Here is an 18,788-nt window from a genome sequence, read left to right as displayed (position 1 = left end):
GTTCTCGTTTCAAGGTATTTCGTAAAAATTTACACACATGTGTGCTATGCCTTCATGTATATCTGTATTTATTTTCAGATTTTTTAAATGTAAAATTATAAATTTTAATGAATTGTGAAAATTTTAAAAACCAGCCCCCGTGGAGGCCAAGCTCCAAAAGGAATTTTCGCAAGATTGATTCTTGTAAGAAGAAAACAATTTAACAGCCCTCTCTGTATCCAAACTTATGAAGCCCGGCGGAATGTGCAGCCACCTTTGGAGAAATGGAGCCCGCCGGAGCTAGGCTGGACCCTTGCTAATGTGGACGGGGTTGTATCAAAAGGCTCGGACAATGGAGGCGGAGGCGTGGTCTTGCGGGATCACGAGGGTGCCTTTCGGGGCGCGGCTTCCCACTTCTTTCCAAACTGCTCTAGCCCTGAAATGGCTGAACTGAAAGCGTCGTAAAGCACTTCTCTTTGGACGGGAGATGGGGGTGCAACGTATTCAGGTTGAAATGGACTGCAGTGAAGCAGTTAGCATGATCAATAGCTCGTCCAGGAACCTCCGCTAGTAGAAGAAATCAAAAGCCTCATGCATGGCTGGCAAGGATGCAGAGTGACATGGAAACGTCGATCGGCTAATCGGGCTGCTCACATTTTGGCTAAGCTAGCTGTTGGACAGGAGGTTTTTTTTGCGGGGAATTAAGGAGCTTTTTATTCATACGATGATCCACCGGACACATCAGCCATAAAGCTAGTAACCAGGAACCCCGGGGGGAGTCCATCCAACACTCTGTCATCTCCAATGTGCATGCATGTTTTGCACAAAGGTGGGCAGGGACATTGGCATGTCTCCTTACATGAAGAATGTCAAAATAATTAAACTGAGCAACAAGCTCCTCAATATCTAAAAGTAACGGCGCTATTACAGAGCGCGAATTCCGGCGCGATTTTCAGAGGTTGACCACTTCCAAACAGTCTGTTTCAATTTCGACCCGCGCAAAATCACGAAGCATTGCCACCACTACACCCTCACGCACCGCAGTTGCCTCTGCAACAAGAGGATCTGTGATACCTAGGCACGGTTTGCACCAAGCTGTGATAAAAGCCGAAGATGATCGAGCCACACCCCCAATACCTCCTCTATGCTCGAGCATAGCAACACCGGCATCTGTGTTAATTTTGATGCATTCTCCATCCGGCGGTCTCCATCCGTGCCCTGGCAGCACGATTGCATGTTTGATCGGGAGCTCTAGCACTGCTAACGCATCTCTGATCATTTTTAGTGACTGGACAGGTTCCATACTAGCTTTGTCATGCGTGATATTGTTTCTAGATGTCCATATTGCCCACATCACCGTAATGATCTTTGCCCTGTCTGACCCATCAAATCGATCATCACAGAGAACATCTCTAGACCATGTCATCATATGCAGCTCCGACAGCTTTACGTCCCACCACTGACGGGCTTCTCTCCAGAAATTTTGTGCATGGCTGCAATTGATGCATGGTACATATCCTCCTCAGCTGCAAGGCAAACCTTGCACCTTGTTGTTGTCGTAATATGCCTGTAGTGGAGCGTGCCCTCTACGGGAAGAATCCCTCGCAGCACTCGCCACCAGAACACACGAACCTTTGGTAACACGTTCAACTTCCAAAGCCTCGTCCATAGTTGTTTATTTGTCTCGGAAGATTTCGGTGACCGACCCTTCTTCTAGAGCACGATGCTCGTTGCAAATCATAAGAGTGCGGTACGCTGACTTGACAGTATAGACTCCTGCTTTTTCTGCCGACCATACCCATATATCATCTCCTCCAAACCGCCTCAAAGGTATATTGAGAATAGCTTCTGCTTCAGACGGAATGAAATTTGCATGTACCTCATTAGGTTTCCATGACTCCGAATCAGCATCGATCAGATCTGAGACCCTGACAAGATCGGCGGCCCCAATCTGCACCGATGGCTTCATGGAAATAAGACCTGGGATCCAAGGATCATTCCATATCGACACCGTCGTCCCATCCCCATCCGCTTAATCATCCCAACCTCCAAAGCTTCCCTCCCCGCCAAGATTGCACGCCAGGTGGAAGACGCATGGGATGGCGAAGTAGCTTTGAGGAAATTTGTCGTCGGGAAATACTTCCCTTTGAGCACCCGTGCACAGAGCGACTCCGGGCTCGTGACGAGTCTCTAGCCATGTTTTCCCAGGAGGGCAAGATTAAATAGTTGAAGATCTCTGAAACCCATCCCTCCTTTCACTTTCGGAGAAGTAAGCGTGTCCCAATCCGTCCAATGTAAAGACCGACGATCAAGGGAGCTACTCCACCAGTAACGGGCCATGCATGATCTGAGACCCTTACAAACTTTCTTTGGTAACTTAAAACAGCTCATCGAAAAGGCCAGGATAGCTTGCGCCACAGATTTCAGGCGAACCTCGCGACCCGCACATGAAATCATGCGTTCCATCCCACCCTGCAGCTTGCTTCGAAGTCTCTCCGTCAGATGCTCAAAGGTACCGCTAGTGATACGCCCCGTCGCAGTAGGTAATCCGAGATACCTCTCATTGAGCGCTTCAACTGTTATGCCAAGGAGATTCTTCAAATTTTGTCTAACGGGTTCCGGCGTGTTCGGACTGAAATAGATGGAGCTTTTCTCTCTGTTCACACACTGTCCCGAACTATCGATGTATATCCTCAGAACTTGGTTCAACCTTTGGGCGCTTGATTCCTTGGCATTCATGAATATCAGGCTATCATCTGCAAAGAGGAGATGATTTACCCAAGGTGAATTGGTACTCACTCTAATCCCCTTGTCCACCTGTGCACCACCCAGATTTTTCAAGAGTGTAGTGAAGCCCTCAGCACATAGGAGGAAGAGATAAGGCGAATAAGGATCTCCTTGCCGTAGACCCCGAGAAGGGGTAAAGTAGGGCAGCAGCTCCCCATTCACCCGAACGGTAAACCTGACAGAAGTCACGCACTTCATTGTCAGTCTAACAAATCTCGAACTGAACCCCGTCTTTAACATGATAGCTTCCAAATAGTGCCATTCAACTCTGTCGTACGCTTTCATCATGTCAAGTTTGACGGCACAGACATGATTTTTCCCTTTCTTCCGACGCCGCATCGCATGGATGCTCTCATAGGCGATAAGGACATTGTCAGTGATAAGGCGCCCCGGGATAAAGGCACTCTGTTCTTCGCTAATAATCTCATCCATAAACTCACTTGCCCTGATCGTGATACACTTGGAAGCAATCTTATATAAAACAGGACATAAAGAAATTGGCCTATATTGTGATATGAGTTGCGGGTATCTTACTTTAGGTATAAGAGTTATTGAAGTGTCATTCATTCCCACCGGCAACTCACCACCATTTAGGAAATCCAAAACAGCCAGCACAATGTCCTCCTGAAGGAGATCCCAGTGCCGCTGAAAAAACCCTGTTGTGAAACCATTAACACCCGGAGCTTTGGATGGGGCCATTTGAAATAAAGCTTCCTTGACCTCCTAGGCTGTGAATGGTTTATCTAGATGCTCGTTCATAAGCGGAGTCACCTTTTGCGGGATAAGATTGAGCAGCTCTTCCATAGGCCTGAATCCCTGGGAAGTATATAACGCTTCATAAAAACCTTGGACTTCTGCATGATTCTCATCCATAGTCTGACATGTCGAGCCATCTGCTCTTGTTAGCAACTCAATTTTATTTATACGTTTCTGTTGAACTGCCTGGGCATGAAAATATTATGTATTCCGGTCACCCCGACGCAACCAAAGAACTCTGGATCTTTGACGCATCCAGATTTCCTCTTGTCGGAGGGCTTCACGCAGTTCCTTTCCGACTGCACGCTCTTCGTCAGTTGGGCCCCGCCCCATAGAGCGGCCCCGAGGGCGTTCAAGTTTAGTGCGCAGCTTCCGAACCTTGCGTGCTAAGTCTCCGAACTCCTTGGCTCCCCAACTTGCAAGTTTCTGCTGCATATTGTTGAGAGCGCCAACCACACCAGCCAACCCATGCCATCCCGCACCTTTTTGCCATTGCTGAAGTACTAGCTGGTCGTAATCGACGTGAGTCTGCCAAACGTCCTCGTAACGAAACTGTCTAGCCGTTCGTATTCTTATTCCTGACAAACTTTCCCGTGGATCAACTAGTACAAAACAATGGTCCGACTCCATGGTTGCAATATGTCGAACATGCGTATCAGGGAACATATGGATATACTGAGGGTTTCCAAAACCTCTGTCCAGTCTGGCCTTTACGTTTGCGCCTCCTTGCTGTCCATTGTCCCAAGTATACTCTGTCCTAGACCAACCAAGATCCTACAAAGAGCAATCATCAACTGCCTCTCTAAACGCCCTCATTTGATATTCAGGTCGGGCCGCTCTCGAGAAGTGTTCGGAGGCAGTAAGTGTCTCGTTGAAATCACCAACACACAACCACGCTTCATGCTGGATTGCATGAAGTGTACGTAGGAACCTCCAACTATGTGGCCGGTCTTCCACTTTCGGGGCTCCATAAAAACCGGTGACCCTCCACTCCTTCGAGCCTTGGGTCTTCTTCCTCACTAGAACGTCGATGTGGCAAGAACTATAATTTTTCAGCTCCACTTCCACCACATCCGTCCAGAACAGAACAATACCGCCACTAAGGCCCATACTGTCCACGGCATAACATCCTGAAAAACCAAACAAAGTCTTCATGCTCTCCATCCTTTTGGCTGAGATTTTAGTTTCCATCACAAAAAGGAGAGCGGGCCCTTCCTGCTTCACCACACAGCGAAGCTCTTGAACTGTCGATGGATTCCCAAGCCCTCGACAGTTCCAACTCAAGCAACTCATTGGCTCGGGCAGGGCTGCACCGCAGCCTCTGCCGACTTTTCCGAATTGCTCGAGGTAGGTTTCTTCTTCTTAGGTTCTCTTTCAGAAACAGAATCCTCAACAGAATCACTTTGAACAACATTCTCAGTAGCTCTCTCTCCCTCATCCTGGTGAGGAGAATTCGTAAGAAGGGGTCGATCCACCTTCCTATAAACTTGGTTCTGACTATGAGGTCCCCCCTTTCTTTTTTGCTAAAACCTTGTGTCCTTTGCAGGGGATGTCACCTCAGTTGTACCATTGGCCGCAGTACTCGAGTTTTTGGTGTCAGCCTTGCTTTTCGGGGGGGCGAGCCCTCCCGTGTCGAACTCTCGCTTGAAGCAGACTTTCTCCAATCATCTTGCGCTCTCAGACCTTTGCCGAAGGGGAGATCGCCGTTCTCATCCCTCGTTCCAGGTGTCATACAAACCAAATCCGAGTGGCCCAACTTGCCACATGAGAAACAGAAGTGTGGCACGTTCTCATAGACAATATCATAAGGACCCATGCACTTCCTCCTCTTAGATTCAATCAGTATCCACCTTCTCAAGGGTTTATTAACATCCACAGATACTCTCGCCCTTAGATACCCCGCATTATGATCAAACTGCACTGATGATGCCTCTTTGTCAATCTGATGAGCAATCGCCGTACTCCATGGTTCCGCCCGTAGGGTGAACGGGAGGTTTAGCACTCTAGCCCAGATCTGCAGTTTATCAAACTTCAACTCGGAGGGCCGCATGCAGTCTTCAAACGCCGAGAGGATCACCGCGTTCTTGCTGACGTGCCATGGCGAACCCTCCCACACGCGATCACGATCTCGCTGGCCCGCGAATTCTGCCACAAACGTATTCTCCCCCGCCGGCCTGAAGTGAAGTCCTTTAGGGTTTCCCCACGCCGGCCGGAGCGCGCTGGATATCGTCTGGATGTGAAGGATGTGTCGATTCAGAACTTTCCCAGCCAGCATCCACTTCTCCTGCGCCTCTTCCTCTAGATCATCAAGCACCAAAGGAGTCGCTTCTTCATCAGTTATGTCCATCTTCCCCAGCGCCTCCGCTAGTTTCTCCCTCGCCGCCCTGGGCGAGAGCGCCTCCTTCGCCTTCCCCCGATCAGCAGATGAAGCCATCGCCAACCAGGAGATCAGAAACCAGCCCTGCGCCCCGCCGATCAGATCGAGCGGGCGCCGCCACAAGTCCTCCCGAAAACCCTAGTCGCCTCCCGAGAGGGCTCCTGTTTTTCGGAGGAAAAATAACATTTGTCTCAGCGGTTACTTTGTGGTTGGACAGGAGGTTTGTGAGGAGTGGTATGATGTGCCCCTGATTGTACTCCCTCCGGTCCTTTTTACTCTGCATATTAGATTTGACCGAAGTCAATCTCATCCAACTTTGACCAAGTTTATACAAAAAATTATAGACATTCACATAACAACACCAATATCATTAGATTCATCTTGGAATATATTTTCATATTATATTTATTACATATTATAGATGCTAATAATTTTTAATATAAATTTGGTCAAACTTAGCAAAGTTTGACTTTCGGCAAATCCAATGTGCAAAGTAAAATGGACCGGAGGGAGTATTCTACATGTAGGCGTTACATGTAATAGCGGAAGAGATCTCAGACGTTGCTTAAATGAAGTCTCCCTGATTGTACTCCCTCCGGTCCTTTTTACTCTGCATATTAGATTTGACCGAAGTCAATCTCATCCAACTTTGACCAAGTTTATACAAAAAATTATAGACATTCACATAACAACACCAATATCATTAGATTCATCTTGGAATATATTTTCATATTATATTTATTACATATTATAGATGCTAATAATTTTTAATATAAATTTGGTCAAACTTAGCAAAGTTTGACTTTCGACAAATCCAATGTGCAAAGTAAAATGGACCGGAGGGAGTATTCTACATGTAGGCGTTACATGTAATAGCGGAAGAGATCCCAGACGTTGCTTAAATGAAGTCTATGTCTCCCCTCAAAAAAAAAACAGGTTGCCGAAGTAAAAACAAAAACAAAAAAGTAATACGGAACCCTACGTGAATCGAACACGCAACCTTCTGATCTGGAGTCAGACGCGCTACCATTGAGCCAAGGATCCGGTTGGTGTTGGAGTGAGTACCATAAGCGACACTTTACTTACGTAAACATGGCGGAAACAGAAAAGATCGATGATGGCGCAGAAGAAGCTAGTAGTACCTACGTAGTGATCCATCTGCTGGCCAGCGGAGGACCAAGAGATCCATCTCGCTGGGTCCAAGGGAGAAGAGGTAGGCGTTCAGAGCCGCGCCGAGTAATGCTCACACCCATCAGGTGAGCTGCACTTTTATCTTGCTATTTCTTGATAGTTGATCCCCAGGGCGGAGTCGGTTCCATCCCCGAAGACCGGATCAGGGGAATGGATCACATTTTCTTCTCGGGTGAGTTGTAACCCGGCAAATTTCTGCCCGCCCGTGCCGCTGGGACGTCAATTCCATGCACCAAGGTGACCACTTGCAAAAAGAAAAAGTACCACGAATTTAAAAAAAGCTAACGATTTGAAAGAAGTTTGCGAATCGAAAATTTTCCATCAATTTGAAAAAATTTTATGACTGTGACAAAAAAAATCATGAATTTGATAAAATTTTGCGAAATTGATAAACATTCATTCATTTGGAAAAAGATCATGGATTCAAAAAATAAGTTCACGGATTTGAAAAAAAGTTCATAAATTGAAGGAAATGATCACGAATTTAAGAAAATGAAAATAAAAGAGAAAAGGAAGAAGAAATAAAGAAAATTAAAAAGGAATAAAACTGGGGAAAAAAGGCCAACCAAAATCAAAGAAGAAGAAAACTGGACTGAGAAGATGCACAACAAGAAGAATAAAAGAAGTAACTAGGCACAACAAATGAGATGTCCCAGTTGGAGGTAAACTAATAGGTTGGGAGTTTGAATCATGCACTTATTATTTGAAGGTTAAAAAAAGAAAAAAATGTGCCAAGCCCAGAACGAAGGTTTGGGTGCCCGGCGGGCGGATCGGCTATATATGTTTACATATAGCTCGTACACGGGATCCGGACAATCACAAGCCTACTTTGTTTATAGAAAAGAGAGTATAATCTTGATCCCTACCTGTTGTGGAACCTATCATGGGCCTCCTCTTCTGTGTCATTTGCCACCTAGTAATGCACTATTTTAGTATATTGTTGTTTGATTCTTTCTATTTTTAGGAAGAAACTTTCAATCTAGTTGTAATCAATTATGGTAGTACAAAGAACAACAGAGGTAGCTAAATTTCAAGGCCAATGGATGAAATTTAGTCTTCTAAATCCAAATAAACATCATTTTATTTGTTTACCAAGTGTCTGTTAAAAAACACTTGGCAAAGACATATTTCCGAGTGTTATAAAACACTCGGCAAAGTCCCTACTTTGTCGAGTACAGTACTCAACAAAGTTTCTATTTGCCGAGTACCCTTGCTTGCCAAGTGTTTTGTATGAGATACTCAGCAAAGGACTTGTTTGCCAAGAACCACGTGAAAAATCACTCGGCAAACAGCCCGACACTCTACATATAATATTTTTCCATAGTGTATAAATAATTCACATGAGTAACAATCTATGGAAAGAAATGATATATTTTGTAAATTCAAATTTAATTATGCCCATTGAACCTTGGTCAGAACTATTTGACTCGGCCGGCCAACTAATCCCCTCTTGATTGTAAATATGTGTGTTGCGACAAACGCTGATGATGAAAGCTTCCCCAATTCGAGTTCACATTGCCCTGCTCCAGAAGGAAACGTTCACAGTGCGCCCCAAACCAGTATGCCCCCTTCGGATTCTTCTGGATGATTATTGCTTCGAGTTGGTTCTTGTCCCGGTAGCTAGCATACACACATGATTTTGTTTTATTTCTTCGAATTATCCCGCTTCTGGTTTCATTCAAATGAAACCGTCCAGAGAACCTCAGGCCTGGCACAGATTATTACAGCATCCTTAAACGTCTAGTCTAGAGGGAAAAAGAGAGACCAGCAACTGCAGCTCAATGGTTGACGCTTCAAGTACTACGTCTGTTCATTTTTATAAGACGTTTTAGATATTCAGACACTGTTCAAAATAGTACAAAACAAGTTGTCTGAAACGTCTTATAAAAACAAACGGAGGGAGTACTAAACTTTTCTCATCAATTTTAGAAAGATTACTTCACCTTTCTTCAGTAACACCCTGACCACATGTTTTTTTGACCACATGTTCAATCATGCACAGCCAGTCTTCTCCATTGTTGACAAGATACTGTCTGCCCCTTCCAGGTTGAGACACAGGTTGACCAGAAGGTCACAAGACTAACAAAATAATCAACTCCTGCGATTTCCACAACAGAAAGCCAGAGAATAATGCAGTATTTATTTGGTTTCAGAGACAAGCATTGTGTTTCAACCAAAGGAGCTACAGACTATGTGTAATGTGTGCATCCATTGGAGGCCTCCAGATTGCACAACTTTTTATCTAAAAAAATTCTTCAAGGTAATTGCAAAACACCCTAGAATGCACCATGACAAATATTGGAGATGAGAATCCCGATGGCAGTATAGCACTGATCCTTCACGCTCTGTTCGTGATCAGTCAGTCAGTCAAAACAATGAATAAAGGTAAATATTTCTTACCGGAGAGACCTAAGACATCTACAATGTATTTTTACAGTCAGCAGTTCCTGGGAGTAGCTTAACGCTTCTCATCTTCAAAACATGTTTAGCACATAACACCAGAATACTAACTAAAGTGCACTAGCTAGCGGAGACAACTAGATTTTAGATGAAAACAACCCACTTAACACTTCACAGAAAAAAATAGCACTACTGTTGAGAGAGGTATAACTGAAAGTAACCAGGATATCACTGGTGGCAAATTAGGTTTACATGCAATGGTTGCTGAAATTTAAAAATGCAAGCATTTAACCTAGAGCAACCTAGCTTTCTGTAACATTATGAAGAGAGAGATCACAGCTTAGTTGGAGTTTCAAGAGTGAACATAATAGTAACTATCATCAACAGAGGGCAAAAGCAGTGCATCAACCATCTCACAATTATTAAACAGACTATTTTATATCTGGGTTGTGTTGCACTCCTTGATCATGCCTTCTTGTTGCATGAATCCATAAACGCCGAGATGAGGTATTCCCAGAGGCAAGTAGGCAAGTACTTTGCCAAAAACTTGGATGCTGATAAATATGTAATGTGTGACAGATATCCAAACATTCCAGATCAGAGTTACACTTTCTTCATCACAAAAAGGGGGAAATTCATATGACCCTCAGGAGTCAGGCTTGTTATTTTAATTTACCACCTTGTTTTTCAGTAGGAAGTTTCAAGTATACTCTTTCAATTGTCAGCCGAACTCTCAGGAGGCTGGTACTTTACTGGAAGCAACTCTACATGCTCCCTTAGTTTCCCTTCCCCTGAGAAGAGAGATACTATTAACGAAATCGTTGAAGCTTCAACTGACAGCTGTTTAGCATCAAGTTTAGCGAGATAAGTTGCAGCCTTTACAACTGCACCTTTTTCCAGCAACGCCCTGACCACTTGATTTAGCAGACTGGAGTTGGGAGCACAGCTAGCCTTCTCCATTGCTAAAAACATATCATCAGCCTCTGCCAACAACCCTTCTTTTATGAAATTCGTCATCATTACACTGTAAGTCACAACAGAAGGCACCAACCCAATGGCTGATATAGTAGCAAACAAATCCTTGGCTTCTTCAATTCTCCTAGTTTTAAACATTGCAGAAATCATGGTATTGAGTATTATGACATTAATCTTCACGTTCATAGCACGTAATTTCTTGAACAGCTCTATTGCTTCATCAGTGCAATTATTTTTACAAAGTCCACTAAGAACTATGTTGTATGTGTCAACGCCCACTGGTATGCCACTTTCATTCATCGTATGGAATATTTCCTTTGCAGAAACTGTTCTCCCGGAGAAAAACAACCCATGGAGTATAATGTTGTACATAATAGTCGTGGGCTTAACCCCGTTGAGTGACATTTCCCTGAAAAGACTCAATCCATCGGCGATCTTGCCAATTTTACAGTAGCCATTAAGAAGTATACCGTACGTAAAAGCATCAGGTTGGAGGCCAGCAGACTTCATAGCATCAAGTACTCTCAGTGCTTCCTCCACTTTGCCAACAAGGCAATATCCATCCATCAGTGAATTGTACATAATCACATCAGGCCGCTGACCAATACCTACAATGAAGTCAAACATATCCTGTGCCTCCTTCACCTTTCCTTCTTTGCACAGGTCGTTTATTACAGGATAGAAGAACACACTGTTAGAACACAGACCTCTATTAACTGCTTCAGAAATCAATTCCTTGGCTTTCTCAAAATCACCATGAGAGCAAGAACCCAGAACTAGGCATCGGTAAACAACTATGTCAGGTGAAACTCCTTGATTGACCATCTGATTAAATTTGTCCAGAGCAGCATCCATCCTACCCATTTTGCAAAGTGAATCCATTACAATTTGATAGCTAAATACATCTGGGTTTACTCCTTGTTGCCTCATTACTTCGAACATGTGCATAGCCGCATCCATCAGTCCACGTTTAGCATATGCATTGATCAGTATGTTGAAAATACGGTGGTTAGGTACAACACCATTCTGTAGCATCGAATTAAAGAGACAAGTCATATCATCGAAGCATCCTTCTTTTACATACCCGCTAAGCATAGTAGAGTAGGAGACGACATCAGGTTTTTGGCCCTTTGCAGCCATGGAGTCAAAAATAACTCTAGCTTCCTTTGTCCTTCTATGCTTGCAAAGTGAATCCATAAATGAGTTCAAAGTGACAGCATTTGGTAGAACACCAACACTTGCCATTTCCTTGAATACTCTAACTGCCGCCTTCCACTGACCCGAAGCGGAATATCCATGTATCAGGGTAGTATATGTCCTGATGTTGGGTTCAATGCCTTGATCAACCATTTGCTGAAGGACCACTTCTGCCTTGTCCATGGCTCTGCACTTGCTTAGTGCATCGATAATTGAGGTGTAGATGGCCACATTAGGTTGAACTCCCAGTTGGATCATCCCATGGAAGAGATTGCACGCTTTGTCTACTTCACCTTCTTTAAACCAGCCGTTGATTACGATGCTGTACGAGAAGACATTAGGCACACAGTCCAGTTCAGGTGTCCCGTGGAGCAGCAAGGCCACCGCCTCATTTGTACGCTTGGCCTGGCAGAGCCCCTTGAGGAGATTGCTGAAGGAGATGACCTCCAAGCGCAGCCCCAACCTGATGAGGCGACCGAAGAAGGCAACCACCAAGTCCGGGCGGCCTGCGCGGCAGCAGCAGTCCATGAGGATGGAATAGGTACAGAGCGTGGGCGACACCACCCGTGCACCAGCGCCTCGGGACATGCGGTTGAAGAGGGCGATGGCAAGGCCGGGGCCATCGCTGCAGGCAGGTGAGGGTGGAGCACGGGCGAGTGTGGCAAGAAAGTTGTTCAACCCGCGTTCCGGGACGGCGGCGGCTTGGCCTAGCAATTCGCCGAACAGGTGGTGCGCGTCCTCCCGGGTTAGCGTTCCAGCGCGCACGCGTTCCGTGGCGGCAGCCAAGGCGGCGAGGGGGGCTCGTGAAGGATCCCTGAAGGAGGAGGTGAAGATGGAGGACAGGCGGGCGGTTGGCATTGCTGGCCGATTCCAGCCGAGCTCGACTCGCCCTCTGGGGAGGTGCGTGCGTCCGCTGAAGAGGTGCACTGCGATCGAGTGGCGTCACCTGCGACGCTCGGCGCGCGCGCGTAGCAATCGGCGCCGCCGCCGAGGAAGGGAACGCAGGAGGCAGGACCGGTGGACTTGCCCGCCGGCGAGCGGCCTCGTACGCGGCTGACGAATCTGGCCGCGCCGGGGGCGTGTGCTTGGGGTGTCGGGTGGGCCGTACAACGGCACTTTTGCTCCCTTTCAAGCACAAAAAAGGTGATTCAATCTCATACACATTTTTACCCCATCACAGATTTATTATTTTCCGAGTCTTTTCCATGGCTGCTCACACCCATCACGTGAGCTGCACTCTTATCATGCTATTTCTTGATCCCATGGCGGAGTCGGTTCCATCCCCGGAGATCGGATCAGAGGGATACATCACATTTTCTTCTCCGGTGAGTTGCAACTCGGGCAAATTTTTGCCACATGTAGCGACCAGCGCGCGTGCGGCAGGGACGTCAATTCCATGCACCAAGCTGATCACTTGCCAAAAGAATAAAAAAAATCCATGGATTTAACAAGAAGTTTGCGTAATTGAAAAGATTCATCGATTTGAAAAAAGTTTACGAATTTGACAAAAAAAGTTCATGAATTTGATAGAAGTTTGCGAAATTGATAAACATTCATTCATTTGAAAAAACGTTCATAAATGTAAGGAAATGATCACGAATTTAAGCAAATGACAATAAAAGAGAAAAGGAAGAAGAAATAAAGAAAAATAGAAAAGAATAAAACTGAAAAAAGGGCCAACCAAAACCAAAGAAGAAGAAAACTGGACTGAGAAGATGCACAACAAGAAAAATAAAAGAAGTAACTAGGCACAAGAAATGAGGAAAACTAATAGGTTGGGAGTTTGAATCCTATGACATGCACCTATTAGTGTGAGCACTAATAGGTTGGGAGTTTGACGTCATGTATTTCGGTACGTGCGTGCTTACGTGTTTTCTAGGCGATGACAGAATAAACCAGGGTAATTAAGGTTGATCGCACTTGGCATGCTAGCACCTGATAAATAAAGAGCTCAGGGGGATCAGGATGTGTAAATACGTACATGTTTTGGTGTGATGATGTTGATGGCGTAGCGATGAAATTGCTATAAGAAAGCAGGGATAAATTGTAGCGATGGTGATCCGGTATATATCATGTAATTGTTTGTGATTGGTGTTGATCGTACTGTATATAGAGGAAATGTTTTGCTAAAGCACATCTAGATTTGCTCTAAATATTGCACAGCTAAGTTCATGTATCACCTCGCATCACTTGTGTTACTTGAAGGTACCTTCAAGTCTATTACCAAATTGCAATGAGCTGTCCTCTGGGTCAGATCCAATAAGGGTTAGGAGCAAAATGTAAGTGGGACTTTGTAAATAAGTGCATGAATGAACCTCGGTATATATGAACCCACTTTAGAAAACACATTTTGCAATGTCAAAAAATTCTGAAAAAAAAAGTGCATGGACATCTTCTATGTGTGTGCAGAAAGTTTCATAGAAAAACAACTTTTTTTGGAGCCTGTGCAAAAAAGATAAAATTTTGTGCCGTGAAACGCTATTTAGAAGCAGTAAAATTTTTCTTTTTTACTGAGACAAAATAAAAATACCTTTTTACACAAAACTTTGTGTCGTGGACATACCTTTGCCAACATGTATGCATAATTTTTTTTAGAATTTTTGAACATTACAAAACGCGTAAAAAGTACATTTTTGAAAAACGGGTGCAGATGCCTCCATATGCAGATCGTCCACTCTCAGACTTTGTATGTCCATAGACGGCTATTGGTGGTCTCAACATCCTAGACATGGAAAAATTTGAGCGAGCATTGCGACTCCGACGGTCGTGGCTTGCTTGGGGAATAAGGGGGTATGAGTAGAGCTTGGGTTGGTCCAGGTCACCCTTGCAGCGTGAAAGACATGGATTTATTTTTTGACATGACCATAGTCACCACCGGCAATAGAAAAATTGCTTCCTTCTTGCACTCACCTTGGCTTGGGGGCTGCAAATCAAAAAATGCAGCTCGGTCCATCTTTGTTATATCCAAGCGCAAAAAACATAACGGTGCAAAAAGCTTCAAAGCATGAGCATTGGGTTGCGAACCTAAATCTAAATCTTGGCTTCACAATTAAATGCATCGTTGAAAATTTTGAGCTATGGGTCCCTATCAACGAAACACACTTTCATGAGGAGGCTAATGATGCCATTGCGTGGAACTCACCTCGGGTACCTGGGGAAACTCCTTAGGGCTCATTTGGTTGCGTGGGTTCTCCCCCGGGATCCCCACGTTTTTCCAGGACCCAAAATCCACATGGAGACCCTCGCCTGGGAAAACAGCCTCGTCATTTGGACGACCCATTCGACGGGGTGTGCCTGCCCGAACTCTGCCCTTTCCCCGGGAAAAGGTCCCACACCTCCACACTCGTGGAAAATCCTCCCGTCGTTCCCCTCGTGCGATCTGAGCTCCGTTGCCTCGCTCTCCCTCCCTCGCCCGTGCCTTCCATCCCTCTCTTCCCCTCCTCTGTACCAACAAATGAGGAGAAGATCTCTCCCGTGGAAAAGGAAGGGAATTACGTGTGCTCCTGAAATTCCCCCGACAGGATGTAGTACCCTGGGCGTTCTTCCCTGAGTCACCAAACAAAGCCTTAATGTAGCTTACATTTTGGAATAATTGGACGCCCCTGAAGCTCAAGTTCTTAGCATGGCTCAACTTGCAAGAGCGGTGTGGAGGAAGCATGGTCTCCAATGTAAATGATGGCCTTACTATGGCTTGTGTTAATTGTGCTAAAGGGAGCCGGAAATGGTGGCACGGATTCTCTTCATGTACTACTACATACACACGATGCATTTGGAGCAATACTAAGGCTTGTTGAGTTGCACACTGATTTTTGAGTGAGGCATCGGTTGCAGTGTTGCAGGTAATGACAGGATTGCTGCTTGTGAGAAGAAAACAATTTAAGGGTAGCTGAAGTAAAAAAATAAAAATAAAAATCCGGACTTTGTTCAGGGATTGAACCCTACGTGAATCGAACACGCAACCTTCTGATCTGGAGTCAGACGCGCTACCATTGCGCCAAGGATCCGGTTGGTGTTGGAGTGAGTCCCATCACCTCCTTATAGAATGTTCAAAGCGTTCTTCAGTTGTACTACATGACACGCCAAGCCGACGGTACTCTTGCACGAAAAAACACTAATAATCTACAGTAGTTTGGGGCTCTGGGCATACACATGTATAGTAGGAACCATTAGTTGGGGGTAGTGCCGTCTGTTAGATGCGTGGGAAATGACGAAACGTGAGATGCATCCATTTCCGGTCCCGTCTATGCCATGAACTGAACCTGAGCACTCCCTTGCTTTTCTCATAAAAATTTAGCTGTTGGTTGGTTCGTCACCGTCCACGGGACCACCCCCCGCCGGCCAACTTCCACAGCTCAGTCGTCCAGTGAAGCAACTCTCTCTAGGATAACAATTAACTAATCATAGACATGTCACTCTTGATGGTATTCCTTGTCATTTACCCAGTTCACGCATCAAACATAGGTAGAACTATGCTCCAACCCAGAGTAATATCCCTAAGGTTTAGTTCACCGCTCATTCCCAGAGATTAGTGGGAGATAAAAAATCATGTGACAAGCCAATTCTTTCCATGGCTTGTTATTTGGGAGAAATCCTTGCAATATAGCTAAGCGAAGCTGGCGTCATGATTCATCTGCCCCATTTTGCCACATTTATGAAGAGTCTTCTTGCCATCTCATCGTTAACTGACCATTGGTATCTAGTGTCCAATCATCACAACCTCTCACATGTCGGCCTCTCCGTTAACCTATTCCTACCAATCATACCTTCCACTCCTTCCGGATTCATGGTAGTGTGCTACTCTCCAACTCCATGAAAGAGAAGTGGTGTGTCTTGGTTATGATAATCTACTGCTTCTAACTGAAAGAGCACAACTCTTGAATACTCTAAAGCGGCTTCAGTGGCTATGACCTTCATGGCGTTATGCCGGATGATGGTGACTAAATGCTTCCACCGCCACCCACCCCACCATTATTAGTAGCTCTTTGGCCGCAACTTAGTCTTAGTTGTTGCATCTTTGTATAGATTTTATGTTAGCTTAATTAGTAGGTATTTTTCCCTCTCGACCGGTCATCGTAAAAAAAACACTTTAATGAATGAGTGCAGTGTTGTCTTTCATAATTTAAAAAAAAGGTGAAAAAAACTACCATCGTTTAGCCACAGAAGTACAATGAAACAAATTTGATTCATTGATAAAAAGAAAAAGAAAAATTGTCGTTTATTACCTCTTTGTGGTTGGATGCATCACTTGCAGGTTCCTTTTAAGAAATGACAGGATTGAGAGAACGGCCTTTTGGAGCTCGGCCTTCATGGAGGCCTTTTTTTTGGAAAAAAATAATCAAAATTCATACTTTTCAGTTTCAAAAAGATATGAAGAAAATTGTACAGGTATTCAAGGGCGTGATGTGTATGTGTGAAATTTCAGGATGAAATAACTTGACATGCGATCTGTGCAAAAAGAACAAATTCATGGACTTTTGAGATGAATAGTATCATGTGTATTATACCTCCATGTATATCTGTATATATTTTCAGAATGTTTTGAAATGCAAAACTATAGATTTTGATGAACTTTGAAATTTTCGAAAACCTGCCTCCGTGGAGGCCGAGCTCCAAAAGGACTTTTTGCAGGATTGATGCTTGTAAGAAGAAAACAATTTAGTACTAGATTGCTGAAGTGAAAAATCAAAATTTGTTCAGGAATTGAACCCTACGTGAATCGAACACGCAACCTTCTGATCTGGAGTCAGACGCGCTACCATTGCGCCAAGGATCCGGTTGGTGTAGAATTGCGTACCATAAGCTAAACGTTACTTACGTAAACATGGGGGAAGCAGAAAAGATCGATGATGGCGCAGAAGAAGCTAGTACGTACGTAGTGATCCATCTGCTGGCCAGCGGAGGACGAAGACTCGAAGAGATCCATGTCGCTGGGTTGAAAGGAGAAAAGGTAGCTAGGTACGTGCGTGCTTGCATGTTTTCCAGCGGAGGACGAAGAGATCCATGTCGCATTCAGAGCCGCGCCGTAGGTATGTGCGTGATTGCATGTTTTCCAGACGATGACAGAGTAAAGCAGGGTAATTAAGGTCGATCAGGTGGCCGGATCAAGGGGATCAGGATGTGTAAAAACATGTTTTGGTGTGATGATGATGATGATGATGATGTAGCGATGAAATTGCTATAAGAAAACAAAGAGGAATTGTAGCGCTCGTGATCCGGTATATATCATGTGTAATTGTTTGTGATTAGTGTTGATCTTATTGTATATGGAGGAAATGGTTTGTTAAAGCTCATCTAGATTTGCTCTAAGTATTGCACATCTAAGTCCATGTATCATCTAGCATTGTTTGTGTTACTTAGGTACCTTCAAGGCTTCGAGTCTATTACCAAATTGCAATGAGCTCTCCTCTCGGTCGGATCCAATAAGGGCATTTTTAACCGATCCCCAATAATTAGTTAGAGGAGTAAAAACCCGGTTTTACTTCTCTAACCGGCACCTAGCTGATCCACCTGCCCCCTTTGCTGTTGGGGAACGTAGCAGAAATTCAAAATTTTCTACGCATCACCAAGATCAATCTATGGAGTAATCTAGCAACGAGGGGAAGGAGAGTGCATCTACATACCCTTGTAGATCGCTAAGCGGAAGCGTTCAAGTGAACGGGGTTGATGGAGTCGTACTTGTCGTGATCCAAATCACCGATGATCCTAGTGCCGAACGGACGGCACCTCCGTGTTCAACACACGTACAGCCCGGTGGCGTCTCCTGCGCCTTGATCCAGCAAGGGGAGAAGGAGAGGTTGGGGAAGACTCCATCCAACAGCGGCACGACGGCGTGGTGATGGTGGAGGATCGCGGGACTCCAGCAGGGCTTCGCCAAGCACTACGAGAGACGAGGAGGAAGAGGGGTAGGGCTGCGCCAACAGGGAGATTGAATCGTGTGTATGGCAGCCCAAAACCCCCACTATATATAGGGGAAAGGGAGGGGCTGTGCCCCCATCTAGGTTTCCACCCCTAGGGGTGGCGGCCAGCCCTAGATCCCATCTAGGGGCGGCCAAGGGGGGAGAGAGGGGGGGCGCACCACTAGGTGGGCCTTAGGCCCATCTGAGCCTAGGGTTTCCCCCTTTTCCCT

The 18,788-nt window shown here is 45.1% G+C and overlaps 1 protein-coding gene and 3 non-coding genes across 4 annotated transcripts; all 4 read right to left on the bottom strand.

The window, feature by feature from the left end:
- Nucleotides 1-6,871: 6,871 nt before the first annotated feature.
- Nucleotides 6,872-6,943, bottom strand: TRNAW-CCA. The gene has a single exon. It is a non-coding gene; the product is annotated as a tRNA-Trp (tRNA).
- A 2,732-nt stretch (nucleotides 6,944-9,675) lies between these two features.
- LOC125540144 (protein Rf1, mitochondrial-like) lies at nucleotides 9,676-12,779 on the bottom strand. The gene has a single exon (XM_048703734.1). The coding sequence runs from the start codon at nucleotides 12,518-12,520 to the stop codon at nucleotides 10,205-10,207; it is 2,316 nt and encodes a 771-aa protein (XP_048559691.1). The 5' UTR covers nucleotides 12,521-12,779; the 3' UTR covers nucleotides 9,676-10,204.
- Nucleotides 12,780-15,594: 2,815 nt separating this feature from the next.
- Nucleotides 15,595-15,666, bottom strand: TRNAW-CCA. The gene has a single exon. It is a non-coding gene; the product is annotated as a tRNA-Trp (tRNA).
- Nucleotides 15,667-17,363: 1,697 nt separating this feature from the next.
- Nucleotides 17,364-17,435, bottom strand: TRNAW-CCA. Its single transcript has one exon. It is a non-coding gene; the product is annotated as a tRNA-Trp (tRNA).
- Between the last annotated feature and the right edge of the window lie 1,353 nt (nucleotides 17,436-18,788).

The sequence above is a fragment of the Triticum urartu genome, chromosome 2 (assembly GCF_003073215.2).
Source record: "Triticum urartu cultivar G1812 chromosome 2, Tu2.1, whole genome shotgun sequence".
NCBI classification, from domain to species: Eukaryota; Viridiplantae; Streptophyta; class Magnoliopsida; order Poales; family Poaceae; genus Triticum; species Triticum urartu.
Note: the sequence above shows the minus strand (reverse complement) of the source record. Positions and strands in the feature narration are given on the sequence as shown.

Bases quoted from the DNA above. Each gene is read 5' to 3' on its own strand.
- LOC125540144 (XM_048703734.1), bottom strand. From the start codon at position 12,520: ATGCCAACCGCCCGCCTGTCCTCCATCTTCACCTCCTCCTTCAGGGAT.